At 39.7% G+C, this 26535-nt stretch overlaps 1 protein-coding gene across 2 annotated transcripts in view; it reads right to left on the bottom strand.

The window, feature by feature from the left end:
• Nucleotides 1-226: 226 nt before the first annotated feature.
• The window catches only part of LOC127444672 (lysophosphatidic acid receptor 2-like), a 34957-nt gene continuing 8648 nt past the window's right edge, over nucleotides 227-26535 (bottom strand). For both annotated transcript variants that reach the window (XM_051704187.1, XM_051704188.1), the window contains exons 2-5: nucleotides 20286-20773; nucleotides 15736-16150; nucleotides 11913-12169; nucleotides 227-1068 (exon numbers count right to left, since the gene is read on the bottom strand). In XM_051704187.1, coding sequence (XP_051560147.1) covers nucleotides 973-1068; nucleotides 11913-12169; nucleotides 15736-16150; nucleotides 20286-20615 — 1098 coding nt within the window. In that variant the 5' untranslated portion in view covers nucleotides 20616-20773 and the 3' untranslated portion in view covers nucleotides 227-972. The remainder of the gene's footprint in view (nucleotides 1069-11912; nucleotides 12170-15735; nucleotides 16151-20285; nucleotides 20774-26535) is intronic.

A 26535-nucleotide genomic window follows, 5' to 3' on the forward strand; every position in this document is an offset into this window, starting at 1 on the left:
TAAAAAAAGTTGATAGAAAATGACCCTGTTCCTTTAAATATTGAACACAAAATTAATCTAGCCGAGAAAACAAAATGATTTAAATCTGTCTAAGCTCCAGTGAATGTCTTTATAAAGTCTGAATTCTTCTGATATTAAAAGTGGGTCAGATAAACCGACACCCGAACGTCTGCAACGTTTCCTTTCGGTGTGGTCTGAATTTGATTTCATTTTATCTGAAGAAAACCTGACGCTTACAGGTTCAAATGAATCAACTCAGACTCTGCAAACAACACAAACTACAAGCTTCTGTTGAGGAAATCCAATTCTTGCATTCATACAGATTTGAAATAGAAGTTCAGGAAGAACATGTCCATAAGTCAGTCATATAAGGGTGTAAAAACAGTAACGCCTCCGGACACTTTCTCCAGCTCTAAACCTGTTGAACCGCTTTCTCCTCATTGTTATTGATTAAATGAATGTGACTTGACTAAGCTTCATAACAACTGATCTGAAACCCAAATCAGAAACAGTTGTGTCATTTATTCACCCTCATCAAAGCCGAGATGTTTGTGACAACATGAGTGTGAGTAAATGAACAACACTTCCATCTCATGCAGTGTGATGGACTTCACAGACAAGTAATAACACCATTAAAGTTTCTATTAATCCCTTTAATTACAAGTCAGTGCATTTTAACAATTCAGGGTTTCAATGCGTTTCTAACACATAAATAAAATCCCCCGGTAAAATTACAATTAAATAAGACAATATTTACACTCAATGCATTCAGTTACAACTCAAACGCAGTCTTCATTTAAAAATCACGTGCCGTTATCTACAAACACGTGAGGCAGCTTTACACTAGACAGTCACTGGATTGACCGTTCATTCAGCCAATCACAACGCTGTATGAAGCTCCACTGGACTTCAGTAGACGAGAATCCCGGAACAATCTTTCCCATTAAATAAAAGCATCAGTATGATCATCTCTCAGCTGTCAGATGACTCTAGGATCTTCTCAGCATCTTTAAGAACCACCTGACCTCCGTTAGCTTGTTCAGAGTCGCCGTCACGAACCCTGCGAGCCTGAGAGAGACAAGAAAAACACTGGGCTGCAAATAAACATTAACCACATTGACCATGTTTCATAGATTTGTCTTGCTCACTCTCTAGGAAATCTGCTTTTCACCATGTAAAGATCATCTCAACCAGTCAGACTTGACATGATGCTGAATCGTCTAAAGCATCTAGAGATACATGCACTACACTGCAGCGTTGTGTTAAACTATGTGAATTCTGGACTCGTCAAGGTCTTCAGGTCTGCTCTGGACTGCATGTATGTCTATAAGCAAAGCTGGTAAAGCAACACTGTCTACAACTGGACATACAACAAAATGATTTCCTCAAAACATAGTTTCGGTTCCTCAGATTGCCACACAAGCGGAACCGTTCAGGGTGCCTCAATTCTCCAATTATCGACTCAAGCGACCTTCAATGTACATACAGTCTTTAGTGTTCGGACAGGAGCGTATGTTCCTCAGAGAACTGGCCGTTTTGAAAGACCGCACTGAGGTTCTCCAGATTGTTCCGTCAGTGTGGCATGTGAGAAACCTTGAAGACTGCTTTAAGAGTTATACATCTGCAGAAGGCTGCAAGAAGCCCCTTAAGTTAAGAAAACCCTGAGCGATTAAAGCCGTACAAATGTAACTAAGGGTTTTCCAACTTGATCAGCATGTTGCATGTTCCAGTACCCTAACATCGACCCCATTATGTTGAATTCTTGACAAGCATCACCTTTCAACAGACTATAGTGCGTCAGCAGCCTCAGAGACACTCATTCTGTTCCCACGAAAACCAGAAGTAATGGTTTCCCCTAACACAATTAACCCAAACCTACGTCATTATCGAGGAAAATGAAACCTCAAAATCGCTTTCATCGATCATGTGAACGCAATTCAGAGGTTTCGTTTTCCCTCCAAGACGACATGTTACTCCACTGAAAGTTAGATTTAGGGTTTATAAAATACACATTCCTGTTGACTGCATTACATTCAGAGATGCAAACTCACAAGAGGTGAAAAAGGGGAGACGATCACAGGTTCACAAGCATGTTTTGAGGATATATTATTAAAGAATAAACTAGAAGCACAATTTTGTAGAAGCTGCAGTAATAACGGGCTGTTGTGAGAGTTTGCTTCTGTTTGGCATGTGATGATAAATCACTAACCACAAGCTGGTCTTTTTTTTTTTTTTTTTTTTTTTTTTTAAATTGAGAATGCCCAATTCCCAACGCGCTCTAAGTCCTCGTGCTCGCATAGTGATTCGCCTCAGTCCGGGTGGCAGAGGACAAATCTCAGTTGCCTCCGCGTCTGAGACCGTCAATCCGCGCATCTTATCACGTGGCTTGTTGAGCGTGTTGCCACGGAGACATAGCGTGTGTGGAGGCTTCACGCTATTCTCTGCGGCATCCACGCTCAATTCACCACGCGCCCCACCGAGAACAAACCACATTATAGCGTCCACGAGGAGATTACCCCATGTGACTCTATCCTCCCTAGCAACCGGGCCAATTTGGTTGCTTAGGAGACCTGGCTGGAGTCACTCAGCACACCCTGGGATTCGAACTAGCGAACTAGCGAACTCCAGGGGTGGTAGCCAGCATATTTTACCACTGAGCTACCCAGGCCCCCACAAGCTGGTCTTTGAATAATCATTAATTATTACAATTATGTGCAATTTTCTTTGCACTACATGCTTGTGCATGCAGTATCTGTTCAAAGTGGGGATTCTGATTTGTTCGATTTGTTCAGATTCATTTACTGATTCATTCAGGGACCATTTCTGGAGATGGCAGTACGTGGCGACAAATGAGTGTCTTACGAGCAAAAGGCGAGTCACTGCAGCATTTTGCTTCAACTGATTTGTTAAAGCGCGAGTCATTCTCGAGAAAAACAAGTAAATATTTGCGTCTACAAATCTATAACGAATTTGGCAGAAAGGGGAGCGGTTTGCATCCCTGACATAATTTTCAACTTTTTGGCACCGCTCTTGTGTACATTTCACCTGTAAACGTGTCCATACGTTCACAATCACTTCCAACTTCAGCCACTTGGGGCAGTGATTCACATTTCAGCAGGAGCAGAGCGATTTCTGCAGCAGAACACTCGACCCGCTGTCGTCAAATGGGTTCTTAAAGGGGTTTCTCGAAACACAAAACACCTCCTCACACACCATGAGTTAACGCAAACACTTCATTAAGGGTGCTCGTTCACTGATCGATTCATGGTGAATTTGATTAACAGGTTGAAAAGCTCAATCATTTCACAGTTATGAATCATCTTGATTCAACATTGGTGAAACTGTAATCTTTGGATTAATTAGATATGTTGATTGCATGTTTAACAGAACATTGACAGGACATGCTAAATGGCTCTAGATCACAGACTAGATTAAAGGCTCATGTATACTTCATTTTTAAGCATGCGGCTTCATGTCACGCATGATCGAATGCTCAGTATCGTCTAAAACGCAAGCACAAACGGATGCATTCAATGCATGCACACAACTGCTTTGCGACGCTCTTTAGTATAGTCAGTTTTAATATTGATGCAGTTTTTATTAGTCCTTTTTTTATTTTATGAATATGACGTGACGAAATAGAGTAATTTAGTCACTTTTATTACTAACATGTATAAAACTGTAACAGACCAAACTCAAACCAAATGTACAAATATTTAAACGTTAGATTTAGCTTCATTTTTAGAAGTTGCTGTTTACATTTTAGAGGATATTACGTGTTTTTGACAGTTAAGGTCATTTATGGAAACAGTATTCACAATGCAAGTTATGCATAAAACAGTTTGATTATATTCATGATGCGCCTTTTTCATCGCCTTTGACGAAATAAAACCGTTTTTTTCAGTAGTTTTGTTAACGAGGACAGTCGCATGTGCAGACGAGGCTCAAAGACGCAGAACGTCCATGTGTTTAGAAAAAAGGGCTGCAGCTCACGAATACTGCACTGATGATGAAATCTGCATCACGTGCACTGAGACACGTTGCATCATGTGGAATAGTAAAGCATGCTTTGAACTTAAGACTGCTTGAAGACAAAGATTTAGGAAGGGGGAAAACTAAATGTAAATACTTTCTATTTATACCCACGATCTAAAAGCACCACTGAAGATTTAAAGGGACAGTTCACCCTAAATATCAATTCCTCATGTTGATCCACACCTTTAGGTTTGAATGAATGAATGATGACAGGTTATTTTGGGGTGAACTGTCTCGAAGCGTGCGAACTTCAAACCCAGCAGGACACAGAGAAGCTGCTTGTTAAAGCTGGTTTATTTATGAACAATTAAAAGCCTTAAAAATTCGTTATCTACAAAAACATTAAGATGCTACTGTGTCAATTAATAATTGTATTAAACACTTGATGTCTGATGTCAACACTTCTGTCTCACAACATCGTCACAAACAAACAAACACAACAATAAACATGTTAACCTAAAATCTCTCTCTCTCCCTCTACAGATGACAAACAAACGTTTTAACATCATTCACGAGTGAATCTCACGGTTCAGCTCATACAGCAACACATTTAACAGAACTAAACAAGAGATTATATTTTCTATAAAGTAACTGAAGCAGATGTACTTTCAGGACCATTATAACTTTTGCATTGTAATATTATATTTCAATTGATTTTAAACTGTCATTATTGTAATATTATTATTATTTTATATATATATATATATATATATATATACACACACACACACACATACACACACACACACACACACACACAACATTAAAACCACCTGCCTAATATTGTATAGATCCCCCTTGACAATCATGCCATGCTCCAAATCACTGAGATCACATTTTCCCCATTCTAATGGTTGATGTGAACATTAACTGAAGCTCCTGACCTGTATCTGCATGATTTTATGCACTGCACTGGTGCCACACAATTGGATGATTGTTGGTGCCAGATGGGCTGGTTTGAGTATTTCTGGGATTTTCACACACAACAGTCTCTAGAATTTACTCAGAATGGTGCCAAAAACAAAAAACATCCAGTGAGCGGCAGTTCTGTGGATGGAAACGTCTTGTTGATGAGAGAGATCAACAGAGAATGACCAGACTGGTTTAAACTGATAAAGTCTACGGTAACTCAGATAACCGCTCTGTACAATTGTGGTGAGAAGAATATCATCTCAGAATGCTGTTCTGAAATTCGGGTTGGCGCTGTTTTGGCAGCACGAGGGGGACCTACACAATATTAGGCAGGTAGTTTTAATGCTGTGGCTGATTAGTGTATATACACGTATAAATATATATACAGTTGAAGTCAGAAGTTTACATACACCTTAGCCAAATATATTTAAACTCAGTTTTTCACAATTCTTGACATTTAATGGTAGAAAACATTCCCTGTCTTAGGTCAGTTAGGATCACTACTTTATTTTAAGAATGTGAAATGTCACAATAATAGTAGAGAGAATGATTTATTTCAGCTTTTATTTCTTTCATCACATTCCCAGTGGGTCAGAAGTTTACATACACTTTGTTAGTATTTGGTAGCATTGCCTTTAAATTGTTTAACTTGAGTCAAATATTTTGTGTATCCTTCCACAACCTAAACACAATAAGTTGCTGGAATTTTGGCCCATTCCTCCAGACAGAACTGGTGTAACTGAGTCAGGTTTGTAAGCCTCCTTGCTCGCACACACTTTTTTAGTTCTGCCCACAAATTCTCTATCGGATTGAGGTCAGGGCTTTGTGATGGCCACTCCAATACCTTGACTTTGTTGTCCTTAAGACATTTTGCAACAACTTTGGAGGTATGCTTGGGGTCATTGTCCATTTGGAAGACCTATTTGCGACCGAGCTTTAACTTCCTGGCTGATGTCTTGAGATGTTGCTTTCCTCATGATGCCATCTATTTTGTGAAGTGCAGCAGTCCCTCCTGCAGCAAAGCAACCCCACAACATGATGCTGCCACCCCCATGCTTCACGGTTGGGATGGTGTTCTTCAGCTTGCAAGCATCGCCCTTTTTCCTCCAAACATAACGATGGTCATTATGGCCAAACAGTTCAATTTTTGTTTCATTAGACCAGAGGACATTTCTCCAAGAAGTAAGATCTTTGTCCCCATGTGCACTTGCAAACTGTAGTCTGGCTTTTTTATGGAGGTTTTGGAGCAGTGGCTTCTTCCTTGCTGAGCAACCTTTCAGGTTATGTAGATATAGGACTCGTTTTACTGTGGATATAGATACTTGTCTACCTGTTTCCTCCAGCATCTTCACAAGGTCCTTTGCTGTTGTTGTGGGATTGATTTGCACTTTTCGCACCAAACTACGTTCATCTCTAGGAGACAGAATGAGTCTCCTTCCTGAGCGGTATGATGGCTGCGTGGTCCCATGGTGTTTATACTTGCGCACTATTGTTTATACAGATGAACGTGGTACCTTCAGGCATTTGGAAATTGTTACCAGGGATGAACCAGACTTGTGGCGGTCCAAAAAAAAATGTACATTTTTTTTTAAAAAATATCAGGTCTTGGCTGATTTCTTGTGATTTTCCCATGATGTCAAGCAAAGAGGCACTGTGTTTGAAGGAAGGCCTTAAAATACATCCACAGGTACACCTTCAATTCAGTACACCTCCTATCAGAAGCTAATTTTCTTAAGGCTTGACATAATTTTCTGGACTTTTCCAAGCTGCTTAAAGGCACAGTTAACTTAGTGTATGTAAACTTCTGACCCACTGGAATTGTGATATAGTCAATTAAATGTGAAACAATCTGTCTGTAAACAACTGTTGGAAAAATTACTCATGTCATGCACAAAGTAGATGTCCTAAACGACTTGCCAAAACTATAGTTTACTAATATTAAATCTGTGGAGTGGTTAAAAAATGAGTTTTAATGACTTCAACATAAGTGTATGTAAACTACTGACTTCAACTGTGTGTGTGTGTGTATATATATATATATATATATATATATATATATATATATATATATATATATATATATACACACACACACATACATACATATACACACACACACACACACACACACACACACAGTGCATGCTCGAATACTCTATTCTGATTGGCTGGAATGCGTGTGGTTCAAACCGCTGAATGCACAGGTAGTTCAAGTCAGTTTTAATCACCGTTCTATATTAATGTGCTGTTTGTTACCATAGCAACATAACGTTACAGAGCAAGTAGAGTGAGCTATAGCAATTGAAAACATTTCCTAAGCACTTTCATCAGCATAGCTAATATAATGGGATTCAGCATGTTTTGCATGGAGGGTGAGAGATGGAAATCAGGATCTATTAAATGGGTCTGTCTGGCAAGGAGATGCAAGACGATTTAAACTGTAATGTGTTGTGTATGTTATATGCTGAATATCTCTCATCTCTGACTCAAACGCTGAAGGAGAAGCACTGTTTGTTTCTGGTGAAGCACTACCGTGCAGGGACATACAGCGATTTCATTAATTCAGTCAATCGTGCAGCCTTGATAGATAACATACCGATGTATCAGAGGTCAGAATCTGCAGGGTGTGTTTTGAATGGGTTTCCCAATATTATACAGTAAGTGCTACTTTTACTGCCACATTTGTAATGTCGGTTTTTCCACATTAATATGAAAATGACAATGAATAAAAATAAAATACATTTTATCTGGAGTGCCAACCCCTCTGCATTCTGTGGATATTATTATTTCTGGATTGTGCATTTAAATACACAGTTTTGACCAAGTGTGTGGTCGCACTACTTTTTCTCTGCGTCTGATTTAGAAAAGACGGAGCTGCAGATCCAAAACGGCCCTTAGAAAAAATAACCGGTATTTTTTTATTCTTTCAGTCAAAATTTGCACTGCAAGAAATATATATTACAGCTGTAACTAATCAATTCTGGCAAGTGACAATGGTATAAGCGGGATAATCCCCAGCGAAGTGTGCGTTAAACGATTTTTGCATCGGGTGGTTCTTCGCCTCCACGTCGTGCATTTAAAATCGTTTAAAGCACACCTAGCCGTGGATTATCCCTTACATATACACACATTTAAATTGTAAAGTACATTTGTAAAGTAAACTTTTAAGTGTAAAAACTTGTCCAGACAGGATGGTTTTCATTGATGCATTTGGCTTTTTTTATACACTACTGGTCAAAAGTTTTGAAACACTCATTCTTTATTATAATTTTCTTCACATTTTAGAATAATAGTAAAGTCATTAAAACTATGGAATAACATAAATGGAACTATGGGAATTATGTTGACTAAACAAAATCCAAAATAAATCAAAACTGTGTTATATTTTAGCATCTTCAGAGTAGTCACCCTTTGTCTAGAATTTGCAGACATGTACTCTTGACATTTTCTCAGTCAACTTCTTGAGGTATCACCCTGGGATGCTTTTTAAACAGTATTGAAGGAGTTTCTCATCTATGTTGGGCACTTATTCGCTGCTTTTCTTTATTATTTGGTCCAAGTCATCCATTTCAAAAACTTTTTTTATTATATTATAGTTTTATAATGAAATAAATTAATATGGTGACAATTATATTTTTGTCTACAAAACTAATTTCAAACATTTAAGCATACACCTTCAGATCAAAAGATTTTTAAGATCATGACAAACATTTCAGTTAAGTGTTTCAAAACTTTTGACCGGTAGAGTGTGTGTGTGTGTGTGTGTGTGTATATATATATATATATATATATATATATATATATATATATATATTACTGTAATGCACCAAATACACTCCAATTACTACACTGAAAAAATATTTTAGTTTCTTTAAGATTTACACATTTGAATTTCGTAAAAAATTTATCAGATTGAATGAATTCATCTTTAATAAAAATAAAGTTTTATTTCTTTTGTTCTGAAATTAAAATGCATCCATGTACAATGCATCAACGCTTAATTGTCCTAAAAACTGGTTTCATTTTGTTTATGCACAAGGTATTTTCTTTATTTTGATTATGGGGTGAAATATTAAATTTATAAGCGAGTAAACAGTGTTCTGAGTGACTCAAACATTTCTGTGGCATTTCAAACAATATTACAAATAAAGAAATAAAATCCATAAAACAAAACACTGTTAAAAATGTCATAACTCACAGGCATTTTAAAAGACACTCTTTAAAAAATTAGGCCTATTTGCATGTTGTATCAAGGGAAATGTTAGGGAAATGTTAGGGAAATGTTAGGGAAATGTTAGCCGTGTGTTAGTGTAAACAACTGCAGTTACATTGAAGCACCACTAGAGGACCTGAATGAAACCACCTGGGCAGAGTGTGTGTTTGGGGTAAACTAAGTGGACGATGGAAGTGGTTTTGCCTGTACTCACGTATCAAACCATGTTTCCGCTCAAGCTGTGCTGACATGATTAAATATTTACATAATTTAGTATGCACGCGCGCGCACACACACACACACACACCGCTGCCCATCCGTTAGACTGAAACTACCTGACCTCAACATAATGCACACGTTTGATGTTCACACACAATCTGGTGGTTTAGTGGCACTGAACTTTAAATCAGCTCTTCAACACGCATGTTACAGTCATATTTCTCCTCAAAATAAAAGAATTTATAAAGATAAAATGAAGCCTACTTTTAGGACCATTCTGACTTTTGCATTGTGAACTTATTTTCATGACAATCCTGCATATTTTACCCCACAGTTGTCTGTTAAAAAACAATGCATCTATGCTTTACTTTATAATTTACACCATTTTGTATAAAAGTGGTTAAAATTGGTAATTTCCATTGGAATAAAGTTATAATAAAAACTCTAATACAATGCCTATTTAAATCATCATAAAGGCAGTACATCAAATGCTGATGCATAAATATACTTTACATTTTAAAGAGTTACATAGTTTGAATAATGTACGTTAATGACAAATTGGAAGGAAATGTGCTTAATAGTCATGAAAGTTATCTTAATGGTTCTAAAAATAGGATAAATTATCATTACTGCATATTATATTTTTAAAGAATTGTTTAAAATTCAAATACATTTTTAAGTGTGCTGAATGTAATTTATGCAGATTTTATAAATAAAGTTTGGGCAATACAATTTTACACTTTAAATAAAAATTGCATTAAATTTTAAAATGACATCTTAATGAAAAATAATAGTTATTTAGTTATAATAATAATAATGTATTTTTGTGATGCAAGTTTTGTTTACGCATTACAGCAGAGAGAAATTAATTGTAAATAATGTCACAACATAAATAATATTACAAAATCTAACTGATTTTTTTTTTATCTTTCAATTCGGAGGTGAAATATGAGCGGAGCGTGAACGATTCACTTGCACATCAACACTGCAGTCACTTTCAATCTGACACCTGTACATCATATAAACATCATTTAAACAACCATCAACAGTCTGGAAAACACAGTTCATATCACAACGGTTAGTGAGCGTTTAGTGTGCGAGTTATGTCTTCAATCTTCAATTGAGAGTTGATCGGGTCAAAGATCAGAGCCATTATTGATTTTCATTGCGTCCAGTCATGAGGACTTAATACAACCGAATTTACATACGACCCATGACTCCTGCAGCACACGCCATCTCCGCTGAGCACAGAGAAAATAAAAACAACAATCACAAACACACTGCTGTAAAACAAACATTCGTTTGATAAAAATAAGCAAGCCAACACAAACACACACACAGTATCAAGTGTTCAGTGGTGTTTGAAAGCACCTGGATTTAACGGATTAAACATCTGCAATTAACCAGGTGCGACAGAGACAGACCGCATTATAATGTGCATGCAAGATTTATTTAGGCCACATCCAGGCTAAAATGTTTTCTTTAGAAACACATACATTGATACGTTTATGCTTCTCATCTACAATGAAAACGACTGTATTAAGAAATGGAAAACAGAGAGTTTTGGGTCAAAAATGTAGCAAATTTACATTATATAAACAATGATTTTATTTTCTTCTCAGTTTGGAATGCCCAATTCCCAATGCGCTCTAAGTCCTCGTGGTGGTGTAGTGACTCGCCTCAATCCGGGTGGCGGAGGACGAATCTCAGTTGCCTCCGCGTCTGAGACCGTCAATCCGCGCATCTTATTGCATGGCTTGTTGAGCACGTTACCACGGAGACGTAGTGCGTGTGGAGGCTTCACACTATTCTCCACGGCATCCACGCACAACTCACCACGTGCCCCACCGAGAGCGAGAACCACATTATAGCGACCACAAGGAGGTTACACCATGTGACTCTACCCTCCCTAGCAACCGGGCCAATTTGGTTGCTTAGGAGACCTGGCTGGAGTCACTCAGCACGCCCTGGATTCAAACTCACGACGAGAGATATTATAAACGTAATATAATTTCCTTTGAAATGAAATGCTTTCTAGTACTGCATACCTAGAAAACATACTAGCATGGACGTGGCTTTAGTTAGCTGAGATTGTGATTATATTTCTAGCTGCGTACACAAGCTAGTTAATGTTAGTTAGCTTTTATATTTCTCATTGCGAAGGCCGTGTTAGCTGTTAGTGGTAAGAAGAACTTCTGAAGCACAAGCTCGTTTAAGCCAGCATGCTCTGACGAGGAAAGTATTTTGGAAAAATATGTTTAAAAAGGCAAAATCACGTCAATTTTTACAAATTTATTCAAATGACTCCTTTGCTTTCCTCTATGATATACATGACTATCTAATGGAGTTCTTGGACTTCTGTGCGTAAATATGCGACTGTCAAGAATTCGGGGTTTGAATTAGTTTGCGCTGCCGGAGAAACTCTCGGATACTAATTCATCCAGGACTAAAGGGGGCGCTCGAGGCCAGGTTTGAGACTGCCGTGGTGATTGTTGTCATGGTGACTGTGGGTTCCGTCGCTCTCTGAGAATACCTCTTGCTCGAGGGTGTTGAAGCGGACGCCCGAGTGCTCGCCCTTCCGGTGCTTAGGCCGACACGCGAAGCAGAGGATGCGTTTGAAGGTGTTGCGCATGTCTTGGTCCCGATAGGAGTAGATGATGGGATTCATGAAGGAGTTGCACTCGGCCAGCACCAGGAAGTACTTCTCATAGGTCAGAACATCACATTTTTTACATGTACCGTCCAGCAGAAGAAGAACCAGGCCAGGCGTCCAACAGACCACAAAACAACCTGAGAGAGAAAGAGCGCAAGAGTCGCATTAATCACTGGTTAAATACGGGAACTACATACAGTTCAAAAGATTTAAGATTATTTGGTCCCTTTTAAACCTTGAGATTTCATGTTGGTTAACCGATATATCGGTTTTGCTGATTAATCGTGCCGATAGGTACTTTAGGAACTATCGGTTATCAGCAGAAATGATCGCTGATGCCATGGGTGGCACTGGAGAGTTGTGTACGACTGCAGTCTCTGAAAGTGAAATATTATATTTACAACATTTGTTATTTATGACATGTTTACTTCATAGTGTTTATATTGTAATTCACTGTAATTCAGAAATTTCAAAATAAGAGTCCCAAATGTATTTCGCTCCCAAGTTAAAGTCCCGCATTATGCACAATATCTTATTTCTTCTTCTGGTTCTTATTGAGATTTCAGTTGCACAAACTGCATCTGGGATTTAATTTGGACTCTTGTAGCCTCAATGTCTGTGCCTGTAACTGCAAGGAAACATTTTCTTAGAAAGAAACACTTAATAAATTGATTTTAAAAGCCGATAATTTGTTTTGTTCCACCACCTTAATTATCACTATCGGCAAATTCAACTATTGATCAAACTCTCTAGTTTAAAGAGCTTTAGAATAAATGTAACAAAAGTTACAACTTTAAAATATATACATAATCATATTGAGTCTCTGTAAGTCTTAAATATTTTCTAATTATATAAAAATAAAATAGACATTTTCACTAGTGGTCTCAGACTCGCTCCACTGCATGTACAGGAAGTCTCAATACACAAGTGTGTGTTGTGTATGTGGTGATTGTGTCTGTGTGTTGTGTATGTGGTGTGTATGTGTGTGAGTGTATGTGTGGTGTGTGTTGTGTATGTGTGGTGTGTGTTGTGTATGTGTGTGAGTGTCTGTGTGTTGTGTATGTGTGTGAGTGTTGTGTATGTGTGGTGTGTGTCTGTGGTTTCCAACAATTCACATTGAAAGAATTCAAAGGACTTTTGGCAGAATATTTGTGTCAACATTCTGTGTGTCTGTGTGCGCGTGTTGTGTCTGTGTGCGCGTGTTGTGTCTGTGTGCGCGTGTTGTGTCTGTGTGCGCGTGTTGTGTCTGTGTGCGCGTGTGTTGTGTCTGTGTGCGCGTGTGTTGTGTCTGTGTGCGCGTGTGTTGTGTCTGTGTGCGCGTGTGTTGTGTCTGTGTGCGCGTGCGTGTGTTGTGTCTGTGTGCGTGTGCGTGTGTTGTGTCTGTGTGCGTGTGTTGTGTCTGTGTGCGTGTGTTGTGTATGTGTGCGTGTGTTGTGTATGTGTGCGTGTGTGTTGTGTATGTGTGCGTGTGTGTTGTGTATGTGTGCGCGTGTGTTGTGTATGTGTGCGCGAGTGTTGTGTGGTGTGTGTATGTGTGGATGTGTGGTGTGTGTTGTGTATGTGTGTGTTGTGTGTCTGTGTGCGTGTGTTGTGTCTGTGTGCGTGTGTTGTGTCTGTGTGCGTGTGTTGTGTCTGTGTGCGTGTGTTGTGTCTGTGTGCGTGTGTTGTGTCTGTGTGCGTGTGTTGTGTCTGTGTGCGTGTGTATGTGTGTGTGTGTTGTGTCTGTGTGCGTGTGTTGTGTCTGTGTGTTGTGTATGTGTGTGTGTGTTGTGTATGTGTGTGTGTGTCTGTGTGTTGTGTGAGTGTTGTGTATGTGTGTGAGTGTTGTGTATGTGTGTGAGTGTTGTGTATGTGTGTGAGTGTTGTGAGTGTTGTGTATGTGTCTGTGTGTTGTGTCTGTGTGTTGTGTGTCTGTGTGGTATGTGTGTGTTGTGTATGTGTGTGAGTGTTGTGCGTGTGCGCGTGTTGTGCATGTGTGCGTGTGTTGTGCATGTGTGCGTGTGTTGTGCATGTGTGCGTGTGTTGTGCATGTGTGCGAGTGTTGTGCATGTGTGCGAGTGTTGTGTATGTGTGGTGTGTGTCTGTGGTTTCCAACAATTCACATTGAAAGAATTCAAAGGACTTTTGGCAGAATATTTGTGTCAACATTCTGTGTGTATGTGTGAGTGTGTGTGTGACGTATGGCTCTTTGTCAGGACTTGCACAAGCTCTCTCTCGGAGCAGAAACGAGAGGCAAGATAGGGAAAACACGTACATCTGGTTAAACGAGTCCGGCCAAGTGTTCCTCCCTCAGGATCTCTCCAGTGCCTTTGTGAATGTGGACAGCAAACAGCTGTTGTGTGTAATTCTATAAACTTAAGCCTTGATATGAGAGAGGGAGTTTACCCTTAAATACCATGTTTGTATGTATCAGTTTGGAGCTGTTTCTTCATTTGTGTGCAACACTGTGTCCAAGCAGGCACGATTAAAGCATCAAACGATAAATTATACTTTTCAAGGGCGTTCACTGCATGTCCTGCTGCACTACTTTGCAATAAACTTTCCAACTGTGAGTTCTACAACAATGATTCTCATCTGGTGTGTGTCAGCAGGGAAAACAATGCTAAATTCAAATGAGAAAATGCAACTAAAGAACATAACTATTGTCACTTATCAACTTTTAAAAGAGGGGAGAAAACCATTTTCATATCTTTTGTTGTTGATGTCAAACACTTTGTGTCCAATAAAACTCTACAGGGTCAAAAATTACAGAATTTGAAGTGTATTTTTAGAATTCTTTACATCGTTTCTGTGTGAAAATGTAAAGGGACATTTCTAGTTTCAATATTATTTGTACTTCAGAACTTTGTTTTTTTGTTGGACAAGAAAAACTAGCCATGTGACGCACATTTGGTTTTCGACAATTGAAAATGGATCAAATTTAACAATATAGCTAGAGCCACATTGAGAGCCCCATATCTCTGGGTTTTAACCATTAGGGCCTTAAACAGACTATAAAAGCATATTAATATATCTTCAATAATTCTGGAGTTATAAGCACTTCAACTTTGGAAAAACAACACAAGTGTTTTTTCCCATTTTTGGACTCACAGCATTGGCATATAGTGCAACAAGAGATGCTGAAGTCGACTGATTTTAGTAAGAGGTCTATCTCTGTGTACAAATAAAATCATGATGCTGACACCTTTCTAAGGATATTTTTATAAGCTGTAGTTTTGCTCCAAAATTGAAATTGTACATTTGGCGCACCTCCACAAAATAATGGATCACTCAGTAAATATTGATCCATGGCATTTCATATTTTGGCTTTCATCATTTATGTCCATCTTCCTATAGAAAAAGAATTAAACAGAAATATAGACTTTCAGCTGAGGTTTCTGAAATTTGGTTGATTGTACATGTCACAGATGTCACTATCAACAAAACGAAACTAGGTCAAAGCAAATACCTTCCAGGTTTACTTACAATGGAATTAACATGGTTTGACATTTAGAAACCAAACCCTTGACTATAAATAAAGCATGAGTTTAATTTTGGTAATTCCAATGACAGAAACTGAGCACAAATCCAGCATCGAATGTTTTGTGATTGAATGGCGTGACATTACACTTTCATGACTTGACACTAAACAAACTTGCCTCTTCATATCTTGTTAGGTCACGCAAGTCAAAACAATGTGAGATTGTGCGTATATCAGTCTTACCCAATATCATTACGACGGTCTTCATGAGGTTTACCACCGTCTCGCGGTACTTGACTTGCGACGTGTGCTGACTCATCCGAGTGTTCTTGCGTCGAACATACATGAAGATCCGAGTGTAGACGGCGACCATGACGGTGAACGTCAGCAGATTGAGCACGGCCCAGAACACCAGGTAACTGCGGCTGTACAGCGGCGCCATCGTCGAACACTCCTTGATGTTACACATACAGTTCCATACCATAGTGGGCACCAAGCCCATCACTATGGCGATGACCCAGATGCCGATGATGAGCATCACAACTCTGTGATTGGTCATTTTACTGTGGAGCTGCATGGTGAAGATGGTCTGGTGTCGTTCCAGAGCGATGGCCATCAGATTAATGACTGACGCTGTTAGACTGGTGTCTATTAAACCCTGAGAGACAGAAAGACTGAAGATCATCGTGTGAAGGGTCTCTGATTTCAGCACTACATGCATCATACATACACTCTTGTTGTCGTGCTGCAGTTGACTGACAGGTGAGGTGTGGAGCTTCACTGCAGGGACACATTTAAGACGCATCAGCATTTACACCTCAAATGTGTTTGTGACCACCTGTGTGTGTGATTTCACTAATCCGAGCAAAACGTGGAGCCCAAATAACCATGGAGTTTCAGGGCCAGGGTTGGTCCGTTTTTCCAAGAATTTAAGTAATAAAAGTAGTGACATTATATTGATAATTCTTGTAAGCAGATAACAGTTACTGACTTTCAATCAAGCAAACCACTTTTAAGTACATATCTATGGTTACACATACAGTATTTCTAAAATAATATAATGAACATTCACCCTCCAGACAGGTCTATTTGTGTTTGTGACATCTTAAGGGCGTGTGCCCTTTAATGAGTCAATGAACGAGGAGGAAATGCAGACATTATTTTTTATCGTTGAGCGGAAATGTGCGTGTTCACACTTGTAGTTCGGTTCTATTGGTTCTCTTGGTCTGGACCAAAAGAGAAAATGATACATTTAGTCCTGGTTCGCTTAGCGTTCACACTGGCATTTTTAACACCGAACCTAAAGATACAAAAGGCATCAGGATAAGGTCACAACCTGATTGGACAGCTTTTATGACGTATACTTAGTGATGGAACTTGCCGAACATCCAAAACAGTGCTGGCTGCTGGGCGAAATGCGCTCGTTATATTTATATATGGTGGTATTTTGACAAGCTGAGAACAAATGAAGAGCTAATGAAATGTGTAAAGTAGTCAAAACAGCAGCAGGAATTCCTCCGTTGCACACACAAATGAAGATATGCTGCAAGGACGGCTGACGAGCGGTTCTGACGCCTGTACCGAACTGTAATGGGCAACATAGCTCCTACGATGAGAAGAACCAGGTATGCTTGAGGTCAGTATTAAAGGCAAATTACTTCCTGTTATTGGTCCGTTTAGACGTCTTTGGTCCATGCTGCGTTCATATATCAGTCGAACTGCACCAGAGTTCGTTGGGAGGCGGACCGAGACCCACTATTCAGGCAGTCTCGGTCCGCTTGTTTGGTGCGCACCAAGGTTCAGATGGCAGCGTTCACACTTGTTCAAATGAACCGCACTAACAGAGCAATCGCACCAGAGTTCATTTTAATCGACCAAACCTGCCAAGTGTGAACACACCCTAAGAAAGCAACTTAAAAGTACTGTGGTTATTTTTTCAGTTAAGTAATCAGTAAGGTCAGAAATCTGATTACAATTTTAGAGAAGTAATTAATCATTTGTAGAGAATAACTTTTGAGTAATTTACCCAACGCTGTTTGAGATATATATCAGGATGGATTAGTGTTTAGGCATGAATTCTTAAACCTCGAGATTATTTAAAAGTATTAGGACTGTCAATCAATTAAAAACTTTACATCAAAATAATTACATGACATGCCGGTTTATGTAATTATTCACAATTAATGTGTGTCAGACGTTGCACTAAATTAACGCATTAAATCGAAAGCCCTAATAAATATAATTTAACATTTAATATAAAGGCCTTTATTGTTTTAACGTAGCTTTTTTGGCGCACACACTTTCTCTCACAGACACGCGTGTTTTGCATGCATTAGCATTGCTTTTTCAATAGTTTTTCCATGCAAACACATGCTGGACACATCTTGCGCAAAATCGCCTTTTTTCTTCTTTTTTTTAACACCTTGTCAAGTTACAAAGAATTTCAATTTTTAACAACGCATCTTAAGACACCTGAGATGCCCATCTTGTTGAAATTTCCCACTTCCAACCTCAGCACACATTCCAGTCAATCATGTCACAGAGACATGTACACACCATAAGATGGCACCATGACTCAACAATAATACTTTGTGCGGGCCTGGGTATCTCAGCGAGTATTGACGCTGACTATCACACCTGGAGTCGAGAGTTCAAATCCAGGGTGTGCTGAGTGACTCCAGCCAGGTGTCCTAAGCAACCAAATTGGCCCGGTTGCTAGGGAGGGCATAGTCACATGGGGTAACCTCCTCGTGGTCGCTATAATGTGGTTCTCGCTCTCGGTGGGGCATGTGGATGCTGTGGAGAATAGCATGAACCCTCTACATGCGCTATGTCTCCGTGGCAACGTGCTCAACAAGTCACGTGATAAGATGTGTAGATTGACGGTCTCAGACGCGGAGGCAACTGAGATTCATCCTCCGCCACCCGGATTGAGGCGAGTCACTACGCCACCACGAGGACTTAGAGCGCATTGGGAATTGGGCATTCCAAATTGGGGAGAAAATTTTTTTCTTATGCCAATTTTCATTACAACAGCCTCAAGTCAGAATTAAAGCAATGTTCAGGCTGTGCCAAATTCAGTACATTATTAGTACACAACAGTCACATTATTCAGAACGCAAGGAGCGCTATGCCAGATAGCCGCCGCCATCTTGGAAATGCCGTCATATGCTGCTTCTCACGACTTCGAGCTACATTCTAGTCATTATTTTCAAGTAGGTGCTGGGAACATTGAGTTCTGAGTTGTCTGGTACACACCATTAGCACTGTACACTTCACCTGAAACACATCTTTACACCAGGTGTAAACAGGGTCTGGGAGCCAGACTGTGTGAATGGTGACATGTCTTTTCTAAGTTTATCATCTTTCTGTCTCTATTGTGGTCAAGCAGTAATGTTAATTAGATTCTAGTGTACACTAATGTCATTTCTGATGCTTTACTATGTGTCACCTGTGTACTGAAGGTACCACCTGTAAGAACTCCGACTGACTGCAGTGAGAAGCAGGACGTTCTGATGTTGTAGTCTTGAGGTCTTCTCTGCACTTTCCAAACAGCACCTAACTGCATGGAGCATGACAGGACTGACTCATGTCTTTAACTTTGGTTAGTTGGTCATTATAGACACTGACGAAATCGCTAACGGACTCAACCGTCTGATGGGTCACAAGCACTATGTGATGATACTATGTCCACCATTTGAAACTCCATTATTCAAATGGCTTCAATAAGTGGAACATTATGTCCGGACGGTCCAGAAAAACAAGAATCAATTTGAACAGTCATTCATTCCAGAAGCACTCTTGATTTCTGAATCACAATAAGGTGAAGCTCAGCCAATCAGGTTTTTTTCAGACCAATCAGGTAAATCAGTCAAATGATTTGAAATCAAGGGTTATTCTCTGCTTTTGACATCAGAACGTAAACATTCATGTGCACAACACTTACACACATTGGATAAGCTGATAAGAACTCCGGTTTACATGCAACATGAAACAGGGATCTACATGTACAGATCAGTTTTCGCTTTAAGTACTTATGACTTCTTCCTGAAAAAGGAACAACACTTACGGCATTTTCATGGCCTTACTTGTGGGTTTATTACACAAAATCGTTGTAAGATCGTGCTTGTAAACGCACTCAGTGCTGCCGAATGGATTTCATTTAACAAATTCAGCGATTACAAAAAAAAAAAATGCTTGGACCCTGGCGTCAATCCGTTGGTTTGTGCTGCCTACTCACCTGCCAATCAACCAATGTGCTAAAACAAGAGCCTGCTTTCTTACATCAACTGTAAAGAAAGCTAAACTTCGGTTGTCCGCGTTGCTAATCGGAATGTGCACTGTACGAGTACTGCACATTTCGTCACCAGCAGAGTCTGAGGGGACCGTCCGCGTAGTTCTCATCTGTGTGCATCGTTGGCGCATGCGTCTGCTGTTGACTACTAAAAGAGTCTAACAAAGCAGTAGGAGCGGGCATGTGTCGAACGCATTCATAATCGCTCGAGCTCAGAAGAATATATTTTAAAAGGCTGAGCACTCGACCGTATGCGAGACGACCCGGATTTTAAAAAAGAACAAGCACAAGCCTTAAGTGGTCTTACTTTTCTGGCTTCAATTAGTCCAATTAGCCCAAGTTTTTATGCAACTGACTTAAAGAAAAACTAGTATTTTCACACTCCTTCCCTGTCTTTAATCTCCATCTCTTGCACCATTGTTACTCATTAAACACCAAACCCTGACCCACCCAAAACATCTCAAAGCTCCAAAGTCAGTAAAGATCTTCACACTCTTACCTGCCGAGCAAACCACTGATATATGGAGAGTTTGATGGTCCAGGGGCCGGTGTGGAACATCAGGTTCATGTAGGAGATTCCAGCAAACATGTCCGCAGCCGCCAGGTTCCCCAACAGGTAATATATGGGGTAATGAAACCTGCGGTTGAGGAAGATTGCCATCATGACCAGGATGTTGGCGAAGATCACAAAGCAACAGACAATCAGCCCCAGAGTCACAACCACAATGTCTTTCGTCCTCCACAAATCGCTGATAGTCTTGTTGCTTTTTTCGTAGAAGAACTTGACACTCTCATTGCTGTAGCAAACGCTTGCTTTACTGACATCCATTGTGGCCGATGGGATGCCAAAGAAAGCTGGGACCGAAGGTGTCTGATTGGTGGAAATGAAGGGGAGGGGTCTTCAAGATGTTATTTATTCATGGAGGCATGGAGCTTTGTTAATGTTCATCAGGTAAACTTGAAGAATCAGTCAGTTAGATCTACTTCCTAAGAAGAAAGGAAACATAAAACAGGTGAATATTATCCATGAAATATCAAGCTGTGTGATATCTGAACTGATTCAGTCATGTGTTCGAAACAACCGGGTGAAAATCGCAAAAACAGCTGCAGGTCCAATTTCACATTAAAAGTCAATAATATAAATGATATTTTTCATAAAGAAGTCAAAGCCTACTTGAGGACGTTTAAGATGTTTTCCACTGTGACACTGAACACGTTTACATGCACACCAATTCACTGATTACCTCCAAAAATCAGCTCGTTTAAACAATCCAACAAAACAAGAAATCTGTGTATACCTGAGATTTGAAATAAATCGTGTTATTCTCTGCTTTTGACATGAAACCAGGAAGAGGCATGTGCACAACTCTTGCATACATTGGATAAGTCGGTAAGAACGCCGGTTAAGGTGTTTACATGCAACGCGAAATCAGGGAAAAGGTAAAAAAATCTACCCACGTTGATCGGTTTATTCTTACGCGTTTACGACCTTACACTGATAAAGGAACGCCGTTTATTGCGCTTGCATGACAACACACGTTGTCGGCTTACAGTTGTGCACAAAAGTTTACATACCCTGGCAGAAATTGTGAAATTTTGGCATTGATTTTCAAAATATGACTGATCATGCAAAAAAACTGTCTTTTATTTAAGGATAGTGATCATATGAAGCCATTTATTATCACATAGTTGTTTGGCTCCTTTTTAAATCATAATGATAACAGAAATCACCCAAATGGCCCTGATCAAAAGTTTACACACCCTTGAATGTTTGGCCTTGTTACAGACACACAAGGTGACACACGCAGGTTTAAATGGCAATTAAAGGTTAATTTCCCACACCTGTGGCTTTTTAAATTGCAACTAGTGTCTGTGTATAAATAGTCAATGAGTTTGTTAGCTCTCACGTGGATGCACTGAGCAGGCTAGATACTGAGCCATGGGGAGCAGAAAAGAACTGTCAAAACACCTGCGTAACAAGGTAATGGAACTTTATAAAGATGGAAAAGGATATAAAAAGATATCCAAAGCCTTGAAAATGCCAGTCAGTACTGTTCAATCACTTATTAAGAAGTGGAAAATTCAGGGATCTCTTAATACCAAGCCAAGGTCAGGTAGACCAAGAAAGATTTCAGCCACAAAATTATGGTCACAACCATAAGTGCTATGTTTGGAGAGGGGTCAACAAGGCCTATAGTGAAAAGAATACCATCCCCACTGTGAAGCATGGTGGTGGCTCACTGATGTTTTGGGGGGGTGTGTGAGCTCTAAAGGCACGGGGAATCTTGTGAAAATTGATGGCAAGATGAATGCAGCATGTTATCAGAAAATACTGGCAGACAATTTGCATTCTTCTGCACGAAAGCTGCACATGGGACGCTCTTGGACTTTCCAGCAGGACAATGACCCTAAGCACAAGGCCAAGTTGACCCTCCAGTGGTTACAGCAGAAAAAGGTGAAGGTTCTGGAGTGGCCATCACAGTCTCCTGACCTTAATATCATCGAGCCACTCTGGGGAGATCTCAAATGTGCGGTTCATGCAAGACGACCAAAGACTTTGCATGACCTGGAGGCATTTTGCCAAGACGAATGGGCAGCTATACCACCTGCAAGAATTTGGGGCCTCATAGACAACTATTACAAAAGACTGCACACTGTCATTGATGCTAAAGGGGGCAATACACAGTATTAAGAACTAAGGGTATGCAGACTTTTGAACAGGGGTCATTTCATTTTTTTCTTTGTTGCCATGTTTTGTTTTATGATTGTGCCATTCTGTTATAACCTACAGTTGAATATGAATCCCATAAGAAATAAAAGAAATGTGTTTTTTCTGCTCACTCATGTTTTCTTTAAAAATGGTACATAGATTACCAATTCTCCAAGGGTATGCGAACTTTTGAGCACAACTGTATAAAGCATAATTGGTGTAAAAGCGTGCATTTAAACATGCTCATTGTTTTTTTTAAATTAAACTAAATTTCTCCCAAAATTCACATTACCTTAAGGGGCCGTTCACCTGCGTTCATCTGTGCCGTTCTTCAAATTCTGAAGCAAACATCTTCTAGATTGATGCTTTGGCCACATCCACACTAATCTGTTTTCATTTCCTAACATCATCGTTTTATGAAATATGTGGTAAGGGAGAGCACTTTTTAAATGCTCCATTGTCAGTGGAGGAAAACAGAGTTCTAGTGTGGACTAAAGGTGTTAACATCAATGCATTCTCAAATTAAAACATATTAGTGTGGACGTGTCCTTTGTTGCAACATGTATGTGTTTTTATTTAGTGTCTCCCACCATGAGCACCGCATAAAGATATTACATCAAGTTAAACTTCTAAAAACGTGTCCTGATTTATTTCAAAACCTGCAGTTTGTTCCATTCTGTTGTGCTGAGTCTAGCTATAACCGAACACAGGAACACGTCCTTTGTGAACGCTTCCTACGGTGACACAGTAGGAAAATTATTATAGTAAGCATAAAAACTGCACACACAGACACACACACACACACACAGTATTCAACTGTATGAAACTACACCATGTGCTAAAACACACACACACACAGAGTATTCAACTGTATGAAACTACACCATGTCCTAACACACACACACACACACACACACACACACACACACACACACAGTATTCAACTGTATGAAACTACACCATGTCCTAACACACACACACAGTATTCAACTGTATGAAACTACACCATGTCCTAACACACACAGTATTCAACTGTATGAAACTACACCATGTCCTAACACACACACACACAGTATTCAACTGTATGAAACTACACCATGTGCTAACACACACACACACACACACACACACACACACAGTATTCAACTGTATGAAACTACACCATGTCCTAACACACACACACAGTATTCAACTGTATGAAACTACACCATGTCCTAACACACACAGTATTCAACTGTATGAAACTACACCATGTCCTAACACACACAGTATTCAACTGTATGAAACTACACCATGTCCTAACACACACACACACAGTATTCAACTGTATGAAACTACACCATGTGCTAACACACACACACACACACACACACACACAGTATTCAACTGTATGAAACTACACCATGTGCTAACACACACACACACAGTATTCAACTGTATGAAACTACACCATGTCCTAACACACACAGTATTCAACTGTATGAAACTACACCATGTCCTAACACACACACACACAGTATTCAACTGTATGAAACTACACCATGTCCTAACACACACAGTATTCAACTGTATGAAACTACACCATGTGCTAACACACACACACACAGTATTCAACTGTATGAAACTACACCATGTCCTAGACACACACCACACACACACAGTATTCAACTGTATGAAACTACACCATGTGCTAACACACACACAGTATTCAACTGTATGAAACTACACCATGTCCTAACACACACACACACACACCACCACACACACAGTATTCAACTGTATGAAACTACACCATGTCCTAACACACACACACACACAGTATTCAACTGTATGAAACTACACCATGTGCTAACACACACACACACACAGTATTCAACTGTATGAAACTACACCATGTCCTAACACACACAGTATTCAACTGTATGAAACTACACCATGTGCTAACACACACACACACACAGTATTCAACTGTATGAAACTACACCATGTCCTAACACACACAGTATTCAACTGTATGAAACTACACCATGTGCTAACACACACACACACACACAGTATTCAACTGTATGAAACTACACCATGTCCTAACACACACACACACACACAGTATTCAACTGTATGAAACTACACCATGTCCTAACACACACACACACACACACACACACACACACACACACACACAGTATTCAACTGTATGAAACTACACCATGTGCTAACACACACACACACACACACACACAGTATTCAACTGTATGAAACTACACCATGTCCTAACACACACACACACACACAGTATTCAACTGTATGAAACTACACCATGTCCTAACACACACACACACACACACACACACAGTATTCAACTGTATGAAACTACACCATGTGCTAACACACACACACACACAGTATTCAACTGTATGAAACTACACCATGTCCTAACACACACACACACACAGTATTCAACTGTATGAAACTACACCATGTCCTAACACACACACACACACACACACACACACACAGTATTCAACTGTATGAAACTACACCATGTGCTAAAACACACACACACACAGTATTCAACTGTATGAAACTACACCATGTCCTAACACACACACACACACACACACACAGTATTCAACTGTATGAAACTACACCATGTCCTAACACACACACACAGTATTCAACTGTATGAAACTACACCATGTCCTAACACACACACACACACACACACAGTATTCAACTGTATGAAACTACACCATGTGCTAACACACACACACACACACACACACACACAGTATTCAACTGTATGAAACTACACCATGTCCTAACACACTCACACACACACACACACACACACACACAGTATTCAACTGTATGAAACTACACCATGTCCTAACACACACACACACACACAGTATTCAACTGTATGAAACTACACCATGTCCTAACACACACACACACACAGTATTCAACTGTATGAAACTACACCATGTCCTAACACACACACACACACACACACAGTATTCAACTGTATGAAACTACACCATGTCCTAACACACACTCACACACACACAGTATTCAACTGTATGAAACTACACCATGTCCTAACACACACACACAGTATTCAACTGTATGAAACTACATGTCCTAACACACACACACACACACACAGTATTCAACTGTATGAAACTACACCATGTCCTAACACACACTCACACACAGTATTCAATTGTATGAAACTACACCATGTCCTAACACACACTCACACACACACACAGTATTCAACTGTATGAAACTACACCATGTCCTAACACACACACACACACACACACAGTATTCAACTGTATGAAACTACACCATGTCCTAACACACACACACAGTATTCAACTGTATGAAACTACACCATGTCCTAACACACACACACACACCGTATTCAACTGTATGAAACTACACCATGTCCTAACACACACACACACACACAGTATTCAACTGTATGAAACTACACCATGTCCTAACACACACACACACACACACAGTATTCAACTGTATGAAACTACACCATGTCCTAACACACACACACACACACACAGTATTCAACTGTATGAAACTACACCATGTCCTAACACACACACACACACAGTATTCAACTGTATGAAACTACACCATGTCCTAACACACACACACACACACACACACAGTATTCAACTGTATGAAACTACACCATGTCCTAACACACACACACACACACAGTATTCAACTGTATGAAACTACACCATGTCCTAACACACACCCACCTAACACACACACACACACACACAGTATTCAACTGTATGAAACTACACCATGTCCTAACACACACACACACACACACAGTATTCAACTGTATGAAACTACACCATGTCCTAACACACACACACACACACACAGTATTCAACTGTATGAAACTACACCATGTCCTAACACACACACACACACACACAGTATTCAACTGTATGAAACTACACCATGTCCTAACACACACACTCACACACACACAGTATTCAAC

Source organism: Myxocyprinus asiaticus, chromosome 8 (assembly GCF_019703515.2).
Source record: "Myxocyprinus asiaticus isolate MX2 ecotype Aquarium Trade chromosome 8, UBuf_Myxa_2, whole genome shotgun sequence".
Classification (NCBI taxonomy): Eukaryota; Metazoa; Chordata; class Actinopteri; order Cypriniformes; family Catostomidae; genus Myxocyprinus; species Myxocyprinus asiaticus.